The 19,551-nt window shown below is 36.8% G+C and overlaps 1 protein-coding gene across 1 annotated transcript in view; it reads left to right on the top strand.

Annotated features, from left to right (window-relative positions):
- csmd1a (CUB and Sushi multiple domains 1a) overlaps positions 1 to 19,551 on the top strand; it is a 361,878-nt gene that overhangs the window by 260,499 nt on the left and 81,828 nt on the right. Inside the window, 2 exon segments of the mRNA XM_043255964.1 lie at positions 219 to 406; positions 8,755 to 8,949. Of these exon segments, the coding sequence (XP_043111899.1) occupies positions 219 to 406; positions 8,755 to 8,949 (383 nt within the window).

Here is a 19,551-nt window from a genome sequence, read left to right as displayed (position 1 = left end):
CCTTGTTATTTAAGCATCTTAAGCTTCCTAGTTGGGACACCTGCACATAACCTTTCAGTGCAGAAGACTGACATTTAACATGTTTGTTTCTGGAAGGGTGTTGTCACATTTATATAAAATCAATGATTTTACTACATCAGGGAGTCCTTATGCATAATGCCTCACAACTGGATCAATATATATAGCAATCTCTAAATCTTTCTCCATTTGTTGTGCAGTTTTAACATGGAGCCCAGCTATGACTTCCTCCATATCTATGAGGGTGAGGACTCTAACGGACCCCTGATCATCAGTCTGCAGGGCAACCAGGTTCCTGAGCGCATCGAAAGCAGTGGAAACAGCCTTTTTCTGGCCTTCCGCAGTGATGCCTCCCTGGGGATGTCTGGTTTTGCTATCGAATATAAAGGCAAGTTTCACCTTGCAGGTGTATGGTTTGTTCCCTTGAGAGCAGGGCTGGGAAAACGAGTGAAGCACAACCACTGGGTCAGTGTTCACTTTCATATTATATTTAAGGGGCAAGTGTCATAAAAAACATGGTCGGGTCACATGTTAAACCAAAACAAAACTTCTAGTTCTCCCAGGACATTTTTTTTTTTTTGCATTGTGACATGAACACAATGTCCTTGAATTCTCCTTGTTCTTGAATGTTTTTTTTTTCATTTTTAATCACAATTTATATTATTGTGCATGAAATCTGAGATGGTTAAAAATGATATAAGGAGGAAATATGCTTAGTTGCCTTTAAAGTGAAGAAATCTTACGATTTCTTTCTTTATTTCCCTTTTATATTTGGAGTTAAATATGACCTAGAAATGCTCTCGATGGGTTTCACTTAAACTGCATAATTCTCCTGACTATAAAAGCCAAGAACGTCAGATAGTTTTGACTGCTATGTCAGTTAAAGCTGATGGACCCTGCAGTAATTAGATTTGCTTTTCTCTTAAATGAGTAACAATGGATTTTTGTCTTTTATGTGGACTGTGAAGGCTGGTAAAATATCTGGATCATCTAAAAACTGTGTTTTGGATGGAATTAGGTTCAGCACGACAATAGCTAATGTTGAGCTTCCCTTTTGTAACTTTCAAATTCAAGAATTCATCAATACTGTAACACCCATTAACCACTGACCCTGATGACCAGATAAGGATTCTAGAGTTCTGCAGCTATTTTCTGCTCACCCTTAGAAGACAAGCTCTGACATGTTAAAAGGAGAAGCTGGATTTGAGATGCTGATATTAAAGACCCCACTGAATTACAATTGGAGGGCTTTGTGGCTTTTAGCCATGTCTATTAGATTAGATTAGTACGCTGGTGTATTCCTAAGTGTGACCTCTAAATAAGTCTTTCTTTTCCAGGAAGCTGGAAAATACTAAATATTGATGTCTTGCTCCCAGAATGTGCTCTAATAAAATGCTCTCCATGAGAATGTCCCCCGAGTAGCAATAGCAAGCACCAAGTTTTTAATCACAGATAGACAGTAAATGTAAAGATTTTGGATGTTGTCGCAAATTTCAATATTAGTAAGAAATCCACAGAGCCATACTGTTCCCAAAACCATAGTTCAAATAAACATTCGCAAACACTATTACAAATGGTGGTTTATCTTAAAGAGATTGTGGGAAAAATAATGCGGTACATTCTTTCTTTCCTTCCAATAAAATTTAGACTCATTTAAATACAAGTCTGTTAGTATAGCACTTTTCAGGATACACATTATATTTAGTAATAGCTTATTAGTGGTGCTTATCTCAAGTTGATGTCCATATGGCAGAAATGTACAGTAAAAATCAAGAGGTTACTTAATTTCATGTAATCAAACAGATGGTGAACTCTATCCATTTAGCGAGTCTGACGTCATGCATCAGCGGTTCCGTCTCCAACCGATTTGTCAGATACATTGAGAAAACAACAAGATGGTAATATACTAACGAAAAAATTATAATCAACCGAAATCCCAGATATCCAGACTGTGAAAATAAAAAAACATTATGCATTAGAGATGCTGTGAGCATGGAGACTGTAGTGTACACCGTATGCTTGAAACATTTAGCTGAAATATTGAATATGAATACACAGTGCTTATAAAAGGCTGCTTAGGTATTTTCAAGTGAACCAGGAAACAGTGTTGTCTTTTGTCACCACTTATTTATCGCGGATTAACAGCGATATGTGATCAACCGTATATCAAAATTTGGTAGTTTTGTATATTGTCTGAAGGTTGGCATCAACTGAGGTCTTCTTGGGAGTTAGCATCATCACTTTTCAGGTTTCATATACATTTTTAATCTATATCTATATCGTTTTGAATTTAAGCTTGCAAATTCCAGAGTATGATGTAAGAGAACCCAAGGGCAAATCGAACTTCAAAAAAGCTAAACGACAGGGCACAAACATTGAAATAGTCATCAGCTGCCATGTTTGTTACATCTAGATTTCACATCAGTCAGTTAGTAGAAGTTTTTACTCCACCGCATGCATGTGACATCATTAATGCAACCATGTTTGGGAAACAGTCGTGACTAGCTTCCTCAATGATGCATTGTACTGTGGTAGTTAATCAGTAAGTGACATAGTTGCGCAGGAAACACACCCCGGAGTACTAAATTCATGCATTAGTGAAAGAGCATATGTTAAATGCCTCACAAGGGTGCAACTTTCCTTTGATTAGTCAAAAAAGCTCTTAAGTGGTATTGAGTTATATGTTGTGCTTCTCTTCAGTAATACTATTAACCTTTCTCAGTGAGTACCTGGCAATATTCCCCATGGGAAGAAGTTTTTTTTCACCAGTTCGCTCTTTGTAAATGCTCTTTTAAAAAGAATGTGAGTTTGTATTGCGAAAAACAGGGCATGCGACAATGACAATGCACCATCCCTAACGTGCTATGCACCTCCCTGAAATTCATTTCCACTCCCAACGGCCCTTTTTATATGATGATTATGGTTGAGTAAAAGTGCAGTTCATGGATTGTTGAATATTTTAATTGTAATTATTTTAATGGCAGCCTATTGCACAGTGTAGATGAACTCTGACTTCAACCTTTTGTCTTTGCTCCACATGAATACCCAATGCATTTAAAAGCTTGCTTGCCGATGTATTATATTGCTTTGTTGATGGTCTCAACATCCCACAATGCTTCAGGATTTCACTTTCATGTTGTGCCATTAGGTTTGCCCTGTATTTATTGGGAAAATGAGTTAGACAAATGGGAGTTTGATTTTTGCTGTAAAAGCTCATCATAACACAATCACAACTCCCAACTCACTATTCAGTTTTGGTATTAATTGAAAACCTTATGGAACAGCTCATTTTTGGAGTATTGACTATATTATTGATAGTATTTCATTGTATTTCTTATGACTTCAATTTAAATGTGAAGTTTGTTATATCTGCTGAAACTCAAAAACAAAGGTTCTGCAGAAGAACTATGCTAAATAAACACTAGACGAAATATAACTAAATAAACACTATATATAAAAATGATCTGTTTCATTTTTACATGTGTGAGAAGATAGGGTTATGAAAAGCCAATTAATTTTAGGTACAAAGTAATGGTACCATTTTTTCAGAACTCATCCAATCATTTTAGCAAATCTAGTAGAATATTTTTTTTACTCACAAATAAAAGTGAATAAGTGAAGGACTAAATGTGGTAAAATGTTACACGTTGCTCTTTGTATTGTTGTAAAATGCATTCCTGAAAAACAATAGGCTACATTTATAAATAAGTATATATTATAAAATAGATATTTCTTTGAAATGTATGGCACAGTAATGAATGGTAGATAAAACGAAACAAGAAAGACTATTAATAATCCTTCATTGTGCAGAAAAGTATTATAATACGAAAGTCTCCAATACAGACCTCTTATGCGCATTCCGTGCGCAGGATGATTTGCTTGAAACAACAAGTCCCAGCTCTCAGGCTGCCCAGCCCCTCCGAGTCCGCATAGAAAAGGGGAAGAGATATTGACGTGTAGTGTATTGAATCTGTGATTTGCTATATCGAGCATTTCTCTTGACAGCTTTAAATCTCTTATTGAGTGCTCTTTAAGAGAGTTTAATCATTTTGACTGTAGTAACCGAACACGACGCTCAGTTTGAATGCTGAATGGAGGACAGACAGCCGCAGCTGAGAGAAGAGTTTTTGTGAACTTGAATTTAATGATTTATATATTCATCTATACCTCACAGTGATCTGTGGGACATCTTTAGAACACTTGAACTACAGTGCACGAAACCCGGTGCTTTACAATGTTTTTGTGCTTTACGAAATAGTATACGCATTACTACGCACGATATCGGATTTGAAACTGTCTCGTCTAATCAATGCCCGGTCAACGAAAAATTGCCATATCCAAATCCTGAGGATCGGATCGGATCAGCCTTGACTAACATTTAGCACTGCCACATAAGGGCTGATTTATTTATAATATTATTGATTGTCACCTGGCTTTCTGTGTTGTTGCCGCCTTGGCCAGTGTGCGACTTCCCCGAATGATATAAATCTCGCGAGAGACCTGCGCTCGCGCGTTGCCACGTGATCATAACAAGAAAATCACTACTGTGATAAAGATAGCCGGCTCCTGACGTTCAGTGGTGGTTGATGATGAACACTGCTGGCTACCGATTTTTGCCCACGTTTTGGATTATGTCCGCCTCACTAGCGGAGTTTGTTGTACATGTTGGAGGACTTTTCAAGGAGGACTGTAATAACTTCGGGTGTTGAATGTGGATTCTGCTCGCAGACATTTGTAAGCGAACTCTTACCTGTGAGACTGATTCAAATCCTGAATATAGTTCATGGACTATTGTGTGTCTGTGCTTTATTTCTTGCTGAGCGGAGCGAAGGTCTCTCTAATATTGTTTGTACCCCCCCTCCCCCCAAATCGTGTCACAGATATTGTAAGTGGACCTTTGATTTTTTTTTTTATATGACCTTGATATTATGATGAATGAACTTCACGTGTTCAGCGTAGAAGCCATTGAAAGAATGACACTCTCTCCTTGATGAATCATGGTGTTGTCTATGTAATTGTTCCCAAGCTCAGATCTTGAAGTAATTATATCATTGTTTGTTGTTTGTTCTTGGCTTTAGATATCTACAACGACACTCTATTCTAAGGCCTAAATATGAATCTCACTCTCTCCATCGAAGCCTTAATTAGAACGTGTCATATATGACAGTGAAACGATGGATTCTTTTTCTCTTTGTTTTTAATTAATTCAGTATCATTATTTGCTCACAGTTTCTTTATATAAAGCCAATCTTTTATCTGATGTTGTTCATCACACACACCAGTAAACACAATTATTAATGCTTTTACTAGGGAAAGAAAGGAATATGAAAATACTACAGTCCAAAGACTTTTATACCTTGTGGAAAAACACAACAGATTTAGAAATAGAAAAAGATACGTGTGTGTGTGTATATATATGTATTAGTAGGGGTGGCATGACATACAGATGTTATGGTTTGGTACATACCTCTTTAAATACAATTTTCTTAGAACAGGGAAAAAAACAACAAATATACTATACTGATTTTTTTCCATTTATTTTGAACAGATAGTAGTACAAATTACAATTTTTGTTTCTAGATGTGAAAATACAAAATATTACATTACATTATATTATAATGTGCAGTATATATACATGCAAGGAAACATTTTTTTATATATATTTAATTTAGTAATGGATAACAAGAGAAAAAAGCAGTACGACATAGGTAATGTAGCCTATATATTCGATGAGTTTGTTAATTTTTGTGATATGCTTAATTTTTTCACAGAAAGGAAACTCAAATGCAGGAAATCGGTTTTCTTTATTTTATAAAAGCATGTTTTGTTTTCATTGTAAGTGTACAAAAATAAAAGCAGACCTTTACACAGTGATGCATTATTGTTAAGGTTTTTAAAGTTGATTCTGCTGGTAAATATACAGCTGAAGTGACTGTGTCAGCGCACACACACATCGGTTCTAGCATTGCTAACTTGACAGTGCAGTTGATACTTTATCAAAATAAAATAAATTAACTGATGTACAAAGCCTTTAATTTTCATAAACAGTAGTTTAGCATAAAGATATGTTACATTGCAAATATGAAAATTTGACAGAATATTTAGTTTTGTGACAATTGAGAGAGGTAGGATACACAAGTACAAAGCTCCATTTCGCAAACAGTGTGTGAGCCTTTAAAGTATACGCCTTGGTCTGTGAAAGATGCGTTCAGAATCAGCACATGGTCACTGTGTATGGGGCTTTGTTTTCAAGTGTGCATCTCATGGCATTCGCTGTTCTTTTGCTGGCAGTTATTAAACAGCATTGCTGCGGGTACCCCCTTCTTTTGATGGGGGCAAATTACCTGTATTTGTTGTAAGGCTGCATGTACCGAACCAAGATGTCTAATATATATATACCCCTACTAATATACAAACCGGATTCCAAAAAAGTTGGGACACTATACAAATCGTGAATAAAAACTGAATGCAATGATGTGTAGGTGCCAACTTCTAATATTTTATTCAGAATAGAACATAACTCACGAAACAAAAGTTTAAACTGAGAAAATGTACCATTTTAAGGGAAAAAAAATATATTGATTCAGAATTTCGTGGTGTCAACAAATCCCAAAAAAGTTGGGACAAGTAGCAATAAGAGGCTGGAAAAAGTAAATTTAAGCATAACGAGGAGCTGGAAGACCAATTAACACTAATTAGGTCAATTGGCAACATGATTGGGTATAAAAAGAGCTTCTCAGAGTGGCAGTGTCTCTCAGAAGCCAAGATGGGTAGAGGATCACCAATTCCCACAATGTTGCGCAGAAAGATAGTGGAGCAATATCAGAAAGGTGTTACCCAGCGAAAAATTGCAAAGACTTTGCATCTATCATCATCCAAAGATTCAGAGAATCTGGAACAATCTCTGTGAGAAAGGGTCAAGGCCGTAAAACCATACTGGATGCCCGTGATCTCCGGGCCCTTAAACGACACTGCACCACAAACAGGAATGCTACTGTAAAGGAAATCACAGAATGGGCTCAGGAATACTTCCAGAAACCATTGTCAGTGAACACAATCCACCGTGCCATCCGCCGTTGCCAGCTGAAACTCTACAGTGCAAAGAATAAGCCATTTCTAAGCAAGATCCACAAGCCCAGGCGTTTACACTGGGCCAGGGATCATTTAAAATGGAGTGTGGCGAAATGGAAGACTGTTCTGTGGTCAGACGAGTCACGATTCGAAGTTCTTTTTGGAAATCTGGGACGCCATGTCATCCGGACCAAAGAGGACAAGGACAACCCAAGTTGTTATCAACGCTCGGTTCAGAAGCCTGCATCTCTGATGGTATGGGGTTGCATGAGTGTGTGTGGCATGGGCAGCTTGCATGTCTGGAAAGGCACCATCAATGCAGAAAAATACATTCAGGTTCTAGAACAACATATGCTCCCATCCAGACGTCATCTTTTTCAGGGAAGACCCTGCATTTTTCAACAAGATAATGCCAGACCACATTCTGCATCAATCACAGCATCATGGCTGCGTAGGAGAAGGATCCGGGTACTGAAATGGCCAGTCTGCAGTCCAGATCTTTCACCTATAGAGAACATTTGGCGCATCATAAAGAGGAATGTGCGACAAAGAAGACAAAGAAGAACTTTTTTGGAATCCGGTTTGTGTATATATATATATATATATATATATATATATATATATATATATATATATATATATATATATATATATATATATATATATATATATATATATATATATATATATATATATATATATATATAGTAAAGTCAAAGTAGGAGATCTCATGACAATATGCATATCAGGGTGAGCGGGACTGTAAATATTCAGATTGAATGTTAAGCTTCCAACTCCTGAAGGCTATATGCTATAAATGATGACAGGATATTCATTTTTGGGGCCTATTCCTTTAAGTCAGTGTGATGCTCTCCAGGTACACGCGCTGCTCCTGTGTTGTAGCAAAAACGAGAAAGATTGTGTTGCACACTTGCAATTTTGCAGATAGAATCTTCCCCACCTTTTTTCCCACTTTCGCAGGTCCCTAAAGCACAGGCAGATAGCTGTTAACTGTCAAGTTGTTTGGCAGCCTCTCCAAGCACCACCTCCGGAGCTTTCTCCAACTGTCCTTCTCCCTGTGTCGGGTGCCAGAAGGACAGAGACCATCTTCTGCTGCCCCGGTGCCTTCACCTGCCTTTCCCCTGGTGTTAGTTCGCTTTAATGCATGATGCCCTCAAGCAACTGTCTGCTCCCTCTTCACACTCACTGTCGATCTGACTTTTTCCTCTTATGCTACCTCTCTTTTTCCTTCTGTCTGTTACCTGTCTCAGCCCTGGGAATGGCTGGCAGGGAACACAAGTGTGGGCTACGATTGTGCATCTGATTAATTTTGTTCAAGGTCAGTTGAATTACAGGTACTAGGGCTGTCAATCAATTAAAAATCATGTGATCAAATGACTGCAATCAGCATTTCTCAATGACATATTCTAAAAACATTGAAGGATGCTGGGAGGAAAGTAGTCTGGTTTATATTAAAGATTCACAGTAAGACAAGCTGAAACCTGTAACCTGTAACACTTTCCCGGACAAATCTACAAAACATCAGAGTGAACGCTCAAAATCTATTTGTCTGAAAATACATAAAATATACCAGAAACTAAATGTGGCATGTTATGTGCTTCACATAGCGTAATTTTTAATTCTTCTTCTTATTTTTTTTTACAGAAAAGCCACGAGAAGCATGCTTTGACCCTGGGAACATAATGAACGGAACTAGAATGGGAATGGACTACAAGTTGGGATCAACTGTTACCTATCAGTGTGATTCTGGGTACACCATTGCAGGCCCGCCCACTCTCACCTGCATCATGGGGGCTGATGGGAAACCTGTATGGGACAGAGCTTTGCCTATGTGTAAAGGTAAGACCTGAGGATACAGTTTCAATATAGAGAGAGGCATTAAGAGTTAAACAGGTTTGGATGTTTATCAATGCAAAGCAGTGGAGGAACTTGTCTGTCTAATTGTATATTAAAATGCTGATTATTTTACGAACGTTTAAATTTTACCTAGGTTTTTTTTTTCTTACTCAATGTGTTTTTACACTGATGGCAGACTTATATTTTGGCTTGCATCTATCAAATGATAAATTAAAATGAATGAGATTGAGTGCCTTTTGTTTATCAAGTATTTAATTAACTGCATTATTTAAAAATAGACTTGAATATTTAAAACAGAAATATTCTCTGCATTATTCTCATTTCATTTCCATGAGTCATTATTCTTAATATGGCATACTTTTTCCATTTTAATTCTGCCCACTATTCATGGAAATTTTAATCAAATTTTTTTTATTACAGATTGATGGCAAATCTGGTATTGATTTTCGAACTTAGATTTTAGCCTTTTTTCCAACATTTTTAAATTCAAAGTATTGATGCATGTTAATTTGATTAAGCACTTCTTCATCTAAAGAAATTAGCAGCAGCCTGCTTATCAGAGACAGTATTCCTTTTGTTGTTTGCTATCTGGAGAGTTAATTGATTAGGCCTTTGTTACATGCATAGTTCTACTCTGTCACACTGCCAGTACCAGCAAATGTTCATTGGGTTTGGAGAAACCGTCTAGTGCTCCCATTGGCTTACACAGAGAAAGACAGATGCAGACAGAGGCCTTCAAAAGAACAGCGCCTAGGTCTTTGTCCCTCAGTGACAGATGAGAGAGCCTGGGTGGTGACAAGTGCCACTCATTCACACATTTTCCTGTCAACCCAAGACCTTTCTCCATTCTTCAGCTTCCCCCTCTGTCTGTCTTGCAGTTTTTTTTTTTCAAACCTGAGTTTTGGTCAAAGATTCAGTTATGCAAAGCATAATATCAATTAGTTCTAGTAAGTGATTTGAAGATTTGGTAAAGTAATCCAAATTATTTAATATTTATTTATTAGTGCTGGGTAATGATTAATTAATTGCATCCAAAATAAATGTTTTGTGTGATATAAATTCTAAATAAATATTTATCTATAAATACATGTAAATATTTGTAAAATATATACTGTATGTTTATGTCTTTATGTATACATAATAAATATACAAAGTACATATACATACATATAACAAACTTTTCTTTTGGGTGTAATTAATTGTTATATCATTATCATCATTAGCACTAATTAATATTTCTTTTTTTGAAATTAATGAACTCGCACTATATATGCTTCTGTTTTCTGTTTCAGAAACAAGAAAAAAAAAACCACTGTAGAACTACTGTATAGATATGGTGTTCAAATTTCACACGATAATTTAGGGACCAATTCTCAATATTAACTAACTAGTAAATGTTATTTTTGCCTAGGTAAACTCCTACCCCATAACTTGTTTTTAGGTGTGGGTTGGGTTAAGGGATATAAAATATAATCATTGAAAATAAGAGATGAATATATGCTTTATAAATTAGAATAAATGTTAATAATATCTAATAAGCAACTAATTAGTAGTAGTGAGAACTGGTCCCTTATACTAAAGCATTTTCATGTTGCAATTTCATGTTGCACTTTAAAGATATTTCAGCAGTTCATTATATCTAGTTAAGTGCAAATTGATATGGCTCAATAATCTAAGCAATCATAATTGTGCACACACATTCCCAACGTACATCCTTGAACCCGTCTTGGTTGTTATGTCCTGCCCAGTTGGTCCTCTCAAATAAACAGATATTAATTTAGTTTTGTGCTGCTAGCAGTGCAGAAATCACATACGTCAATCTTATGTAATGCGCAGTGTTTTTGTAGTAATATCTCAATTCATGACTGAAGAGGCACGTGCTCCCTCTGAACCCAGCATGTTCAAATACAACACCAGGTTATAGATACGAACGTGCAATGAACATCATTGACCCCAATCTGAAGGTCAAACAAGGGTTTTCGCACCTCAGTAGCATCTGCTGATTATTTAACCTCTTTTGATGGAGATGGAAAGCTGCTGATGCCCTTTGTGAGACAGCCTCATTTCCGCACTCCAGGAACATTTTGTTTGTCCTCACTGATGGAATTTCCAGCACGTTGCTTCGCCCATCTTTATGCATGAGCTGTAACTGTGGGGTAGAGATATATTCCTATACAGGTCATTGTTGAGCTAACATAATCATCTGATTGTGTCATGAGAGATGCTTTATTTGATCTTAATCATCCGCACAAAGTGTACGCAAGCCCACGTTCGTACAATCCATTAGTTTTCTGCCTGCTAAGAATCCCCCCTGGCTCCTCTATTAGTTAAGTGAGTATGTCTACCAGAGACAACTGGATCCTGGAGAGGTTGGACAGCCTGGCTCATTGGATATCAGCCTCTTTAAATAACACTAGTTTTTTTTATGTAGTTATATGGTAACGGGAATAATATATATATATATATATATATATATGTATATATATCAGTTGCAGTTCAATATATATAATATTTATATATATATATATATATGTGTGTTGTAGTCAGTTGCAGTTCAGCCATGAAATTTTGCGTCTTCAGTTGGCCGTCCTGTTGAATCCCCAAGCAAGCAAATTTACTACAGTTTTGTTCAAACCGGAAACACGTTAGTAACTGTTGAGCAATATTTAGAACACATTCACCACCCAATGACAAGGCCTGTGTCACATCAAACATCTGGTCTCTCTTCAAACTGACAAAGTATTCAAAGACTCATATAACATGCAGACTTCAGACTGTTTAAAACTTCTAGGCAAGGCTGTCAATCCAACATCCAAAGTTTGCCTTGAACTTGACTTCTGTAATTTTGATGGTGCTGGTTTGATTTCTTTTGTAGCTGGTGAACCATACAGCAAACTAGTTCAACGGTAAATATTGCAAGTGAAGCTGGTTGACCAGAATCATCTTTCTGGTACTAGTGTATAATCTAGTAAAGCAACATACTGGTCACTTCTTTTCAGGTGAAAATCTAGGAGTTATTTTGTAAAAAGACTTTTAGTTTTACATTTAGATTACTTTTGCTGTGCATATGTGTGTGTGTGTGTGTGTGTACTCACCCTGATATTATTTTAAACCCCATAATTTTAAAAGATATTTTTAAAGAAACCTGAGTGGTTTCTTATCTAGTCTAGGCAACTAAAATATGGAAGATTCATGAAGATTGTAAAGGAATTGTAAACTAAATACATTTTGTGTTATATGTAACATGCTCTATGTGTGTCAGTTTTTTATATATGAAATACCTAAAAGGCCTAAATTCTATTGATTCATATTAAGCAATTGTACCGCTTCACAAGACTTGGATTACACTAGTAATCCAAAATATAAATATGCTAAATATTAATTAGTTTAAGGATGCCTTCATGACCTTTTTGGATCTTCTAAATTTTGACTAGTTGCCTATTAGCATGACTAGTACTAGCATATTAGCTGTTTATTTGTACTTACAGTATATGACATATGTTTTATTCTGCATTGTCCTATTTTAAATCCATTAATCCAAAATTGTATTTTAAACTGCTGTCAAAATATTAATTTGTGTTCGGAATACCATGAACTTTATCAAATGACTGAATATTTATTTTTTGGGTGAACTATCCTATTCATCTTGAATCTCTAAATACCGACATTACCTGTGATATTTGGAACCCACTATTTGTATAATCCTCTTGTTTGTCAGTGAGAAGTCATACAATAATCAATGACATACAGAAGTATTTTTGGTGGTCATGGTGCATTGATTCACAGAAAGTAGTTTGCGGAGGTTAATCCTTTTAGCCGTCCTCAGTCAGAACTCTTCAGTACAGAGGTGTGAGGGTAGACGAACTAGATGAGAGACTGTGCCATTTGCGATGCTTTTATACACTGCCGCTGCAGCTTCCTTTTATCAATAGCCCATGCTTAAAGCTAATGAGGTAAATGGCTTGCTGAGTACTTATGACCTTTTAGCCAAAGTGGGTGCTTCCAAGTAGTCCAGTGAGAATGAGTCAGATTTGATTGGGGGGTGGCAGCGGATGAGCGGATGAGCGGACGTATCTGGGTTTCACTTTGCGGGGTGGGTGATGGCTTGAAAAGAGTGCGGTAGGCACAATTGGAAATCGTTTCAAAATCCAAGGGAGATGTGAAGCAAATGTTGCTGTTTCACGGGCCATTTCATCATATTGTCTGTCACTTCAGTTTATTTCTAGTCTCCGAAATCTGTTATTTATGTCACCTTCAGCAAGGAGAGGCAGCACGCCATCACTGCATTTATCCATTGTGTCGACCTCCAGTGCTACAGAGTGTGCATACTGTTCAAAGCATAGCTAATGTAAAGGAGCCTTAGGCCAGGATAATGACTTCAACAAGAACATTTAGGAGTTAATGGGGTGTGATGCTCTCTCATCAGTTAAGCCATAAGAGCAGATGCATACGTACAATGCACATGTGCTGCGCACAGACACATGACTGTAATAAACAGACCCATGTTCAATCAAAGACAGCAGGAGACCAACCACTTGTAGGAAAACATAAATGTATAAAAATAAATGAATCTCAATTTTTTTTTACAGATCAAGACTTAAATTTTGATTCATTTAATTTAGTTGATTGATTTCAGTAGCACCTGTACTTGTCAGTGATCACACTGAGATGTACGAAAAAAAAAAATATATAAACTTCAAATTGTAAATGATTATAAACACAAGCCGTTGTGAAACCCTTAAATCAATGTGTCTTTTTACTATATTTTTTTACATGCAACACAGTTTTGACATGGAAAAAAGTTGGCTATTATTTTTATAGCAATAAACATATCAAGCCCTGACCAAAGAAATGACTAATTTTCCTATGATAAATAAAAAGCCAGAGGCTCTGAAAAAAATAAATAAATTAATAAACTGGATTGCAATTTAATGTCAGTGTTTGTAAATTATTTGCTTGATCTTTTTACTATCATGAGGAAAAGCTGTAAAGCAAACCAAAAAAAATCTTTCCTTTTCTTTTCTCTTCTTTCGTGCTTTTTTTTTTGCACATATAAAAATGTTGTCAACAAGATGGCCACCAAGTTAAATGACCTGCCTTAAAGGTACTTTGAATCTGCACCTGCAAAACTACTATAAAAAGATAAAAACACCTGTAGTGTCTACAGCAACCCGACATATTTAATTATTGAATATTTTGGCAAATTTGTTTATTAATTTAACCTAATAATCTAATAACAAGGTGTCACTAACACACACAACATGCCAAACCATGCAGCAACATTGTAGAAATCACTCAGAACACCCTAACAACTGCCCAACAACCACAAAAGCTTTTAGTAACCACCTGGCAAAATTTCAAATCTCTGTTCAAACTGCTGCTCATTTGCAACTGCTCTCAACTTTACCGCATCACTGCTCATGCCCACATAACACAATGATCTGTAGCGACGGGAAGTCATTTATTTTCTATGAGCAACAGCAACCATTGCTGTCACTCATTGAAAATGAATGATTTCCAGTCGCTGCAAATCACTTTATACAATGTTTTTGTAAATACCCTATCAAGCACCCAGAACATCCTTAGCAATACAGTAGCGACCATGTAGCAATGCTACGACAACTGCCTAGAGCAGCCTAGCAGCTGACTACCTTTTCCTAGCAACACCCAAGCAACCATATCAACATTCATGCAACAACTAAAAACACATTCAATGCAACCTTCAAGCTTCAAATCTAGCTTCATTGCATATCCACATCATGCATTAACAAAATGCAAATCTCTGTATATGTTGCTCTGTATAGATGCCCTAATAGCCACCAAGAACATCATAGCCAGGGTTGCCTGATTCTTACTCAAAACCAGTGGAATCACTTTCAGGGGGTATTCTTAGAAATAAATTGTATTCCAATTGGGTACACATTTTCGCAGGGTTCCCCTTATAAAAGCAGCATTCTAGGGGCTAAATATCATACTATCGGAGTCTCTTTAACCCACTGACATGAAAACATCCTGCAGAACAAGGTGTAGGATGTCAGGACATCTTCTAGACTTGTACTGGATAAGAACATTATTCATAGTTCATATATTCATGCACTGAATGTGGTAAAACTTATTTAATTATTTCATGGCCTATTAAAGAAACATTACATAACAGGTATGGAATTGTCATATACTTCCCTCCTATAAATACATGCTGTTTATTTAGTCATCAGTATTTTCTTCACAATACAATTTTTTAGAGATGCTGCTGTAATAATGAACATGGTATTTTTTCAACGTCACTATTTCTGCTTTCTATCATTTTGCTTTATTTAAATATCCCATGCCATGGAAAAACACTTCATGAGGTTTTTTTTAACAGTAATATGAGTTCCTCTAGCCTGCCTATGGTCTCCCAGTGACTAGAAATGGCGATAGGTCTAAACCGAACCCTGGGTGTCCTGCTTCACCTTTGAGAAAATGAAAGCTCAGGCGGCCCAATCTGGTTACCTCCTCTTTCTCCGCCCAGATCATCTACCAGACAAAGCCAGATCGGCCGAACTGTACAATCTAGGATGGACGATCTGACAGGATTGTTACTATAAGGTGAAAAAGATCTCACTTGTATAGTAAGGACAAATTCACCGTGTCTGTCTAGACAGGATGTGTACATTACACTTTCATTAGGCAACAAATTTTACAGCTATGTTATTTGAGCTAACGTTCCAACTAGTCATTGAACCAGCTAATCACACCTGGTCGTACGTCGCTCATAAAAAACAGGCTAATTAGAAGAGGGGCTCATGAATAGTAATTAGACAGGCCAAAATCTTTTTGACACAGCTCATGAGAAATAGCTGTAAAAATAAAACTAAAATAAAACTCCAAAAAGGTGTGTGACATGGGACCTTTAAACAATCATCATTTAGTTGAATCATCATGGGTTTCCTCTTACATCATACTCTAAGGTGCCCTTAAGAATTTATTGTTCAAATATACAGAATGAAATATGTATATATGATATGAAGGATATAGAATGTACTGCATGTTTGCTTGATTGTTGTGCCCAAAGAACCTATTTAAGTACACATACTAATATAATGATATCTTTTAAGGTTAACATGTAGAACATGAAAAGCAGAGGTCCAAGTACTGAGCCTTGTGGTACTCTATACTGTACTTGTGATCGATATGATACGTCTTATGATACTAACAAACTGGTCTTCTAATCACAGATATAGAGCTGTTCCAAATTGTTAAATTATGTTGGCAATAGCAGAACTTGCAGTCATAGTTGGCTAACAATGCTTTATACAGAAATGTATCCCAGATCATCTTATCAACTTTAAGTCAACTGTTCTCCCAGAATTATACCATAGCATATGCTCTTCTAAAAGAGCACTGCTCTGTGGTGCCTCTGAGTGAAGGTCTTGTGGCGGATATGCAGATCAGAATGAGCAGGACTGGGAAAACTCGGTTTGAATGTTAAGGTCCTCTCTCCCAAAGACTGCACGCGAGAAAGCGGCTTCTATGTGCAATTGCCATGAGCATCAGTACGGCATCAGCTGTCTTATGAAACGGCACAGCATTTTATGCATTAGTGGCTCATGCAGGGTTAATGGGGTTTCATCAGAACACTCCAATAACTCCTCTAACAGCCAATAATTCTTGCCTTTCCCAAGTACAATTCTGCTTCTTTAACAGTTACTGCTTGCCGAATGGACATTTCTACACGAGAGAATTGATTTTAATATTGTTAGTGACAGCTTAACGAGTAAATGCTGTGACTATATGTTGGAAAAGCCGTTGAGCAGGCACTGACCTCATGGCTTTTTCTTCTTTTTTTTTTACACACTTGCAATTTCCATACTATCATTTGGAATACTGATGCGGCCCAGAGACACGTCCTCAAGCTTTCAGACAAAACTCATTAGAAAGAGGTGAGATCCCTTTAAATAATGAAGGATTTTCCTCTCTTTCTTTGGTTCTCTCACCCAAACAGATCTTTTATTCGTTTCCATAGTAACTAAAAGACTGTCTCTGTACCGTTGAATGAGGACTCTTCCCTGGCTGTAAATAGTGAGGGTGTGGGGGTTGGGAGCATGGTGGAAGGGCGCCTCTCAGAGGCTATACGAATACACGGCTGCTTTTAATCATGTCGAAGCCTCCTTTTCATGTATGCATGATTTTGCACAGCTATGTTCAAGCTTTGGATTTGCGAGTGAAGTTTGGGTCGGTCAGGTGGCAGCCACAGCTGTTGTCTTCATGCTTATGTGAGGCAGGAACACATGGGCTGCTACATTTAGCCACGCATACAGTCTGGGCACAACAGAGTCTCTGCTAACAACAGCTAATGAGCTGCCGTCTTAGGAAAGATACAGTTATCCTGCAGTGACCTGTTCTTATGTAGGCTAATGCGTGTTTTGATGTGATGCGCTCTTTGTGTAGCAGTTTTGGGCTTTCGGTGGGTGTTTACTGAACATAAAAAGATAAAAGATTGGAATCCAAAAATAAATAGGGCTGGATTTAGTGCATATGGGTTACCAAGAGTTTTTCTTTTTTTGTCTTTTTGCAGACATGTTGTCTTATTATTGAAGATCACTGCATTGCTGATATTTTGAGCAGCATTAATCTGATTTGCTGTCAGCCAATAGTCATTCATGTTTATTTATAAATCAGTCATTGAATATGCAAATCAAAACATTTTCATTAGTACTTCAGTAACAAATTCTCACTATTAACTAGTGGCTTATTAGCAAGTATATTATTTAGCATATCGGCTATTTCTTAGTACATAAATATTATTATGATTGTGCTAATTGATTTTTAGCAAATTTTGCATAACCGTATTTTACAGTACTGTACATCCCTAGTCTTACCCCATACCTAAACCAAACAACTATTACCCTTGTAAGTACTTATAAGCAGCAACTAATATATTGTAGTAAAACCAGAAGTTAATAGTCAAGTTAACTGTTAATACTATATTAACAGGACAAATGCACATTTTTGGGATATGAAGACTAACTGAATGGAAATCAGATTATGATTGGAAAATCATAATGTGGTTTCCATTCAGGTTAATGCATTTTAAATGAAAGAACTTGATTAGCAGGTCATCTTGCTTCATTTTTATATGTGTGATCTTTGTTTACATTACATTGTTTCTTATAATATTACAGTCAACCCCAAATACGGTTGTTGTAGGTTTTACACGCACACACAGCCACACCTCTTTTTATGAATTGTGGGGACTTCTGTTACTTTTATACTGACTAAACAGTATTTTTTGTCTCCTACCCTAGACCTTTAAAAAAAAAAAAAAAAAAAAAAGTTATTTAACAATATGACATTTAAATAACTGGCTATAATTTATTTTAGTTTTTAACTTTTGTTAAACTTTAGTTTCTGGTTTTAGATCACTATTAGTTGTTTATTTGTACTTATAAAGCACATGTTAATGCCTTATTCTGCATAACTGTATTTTAAATCGGTCAAACCTACCCCACGCATAAACTTAACAGCTTCCTCAACTAACTAACTTCCTCACTAACTCTTTATAGTAAGTTAACAGTGAGAATTGGTCACCAAAATAAAGTATGACATTACGTATTTTACAGTACAAGTCTCTTTTTCTGTTACCTCAGGATGGTGGTTGTCATGTATGATAGAGATCGTATCCCAGTACCTAATTACTTAGTCTGCTATGGCCTACTAAATGTGCTATTTGCAGGTGCAAAGGGGGCAAAAGGGATTTCTAAAATTTCCAATTATTCACAGCCTGTCGCACGCACACACACAAAAGAAAGAAAGAATGAAACCCCAGACAGTCAGGCCTGAAAAATGTATATTTCCAAAAACCTGAAATTTCCTTCCATCTCAGTGTGAAATTGCAGGTTTCCAAAGGCAAATCTTCCAACAAAAGGCACAGTGTGTGTGCGTGTGTGTATTTGCGTATGCCCACTTGCACACAAACATGCACAACTGTGTGTGTGTGTGTGTGTGTGTGTGTGTGTGTGTGTGTGTAGCTCCAGACAGTCTTCTCATGGTGAGTGTGAAGGGAAGGTGATGTGATCAAAGCTACAGGAGCGAGTTTGATATGCAGAAAACGGGGAGCCTCAGCTGCATTCTGACACCAGCTTTTCATGAGCTCACAGAAGCATTGTGAGGCAGATGAAGCAACAGACCTGTGGGTGCCAGAGCCCAGAGGCTTTAGCATGGGACTGATGTGCGAGGAATCTCAATTGAAGATCATTGTTACTGAGACCTGAGGGATGAAAGGAACACAGCCAGAGCAGAGAGATCACAGGTGGCGTGGACTGCAATTTTGGAAGGCCAGGTTACTCGTTGGCATGGAGATAAAGGCAAATACGAGCCGAGTTATGCCAGGGTTTAGGTACACAGAGAACTTGTTTAGTTCTAACCTCACGCTCTTTTGCTCATCGTCACAGCTAGTATCTTTTGGAAAGGGTGTTCATTTTATGTAATCCGATTTTTTTTGGTGAGGACTTTTTAAATTATACAGTGTGACCAGACTAAAGTATAAACAAAATGAATTTAACTTTTATTTTTTGCACTTTTTTTAATCTTAAAATTCATACT

The sequence above is a fragment of the Puntigrus tetrazona genome, chromosome 13 (genome assembly GCF_018831695.1).
Source record: "Puntigrus tetrazona isolate hp1 chromosome 13, ASM1883169v1, whole genome shotgun sequence".
Classification (NCBI taxonomy): Eukaryota; Metazoa; Chordata; class Actinopteri; order Cypriniformes; family Cyprinidae; genus Puntigrus; species Puntigrus tetrazona.
Note: the sequence above shows the minus strand (reverse complement) of the source record. Positions and strands in the feature narration are given on the sequence as shown.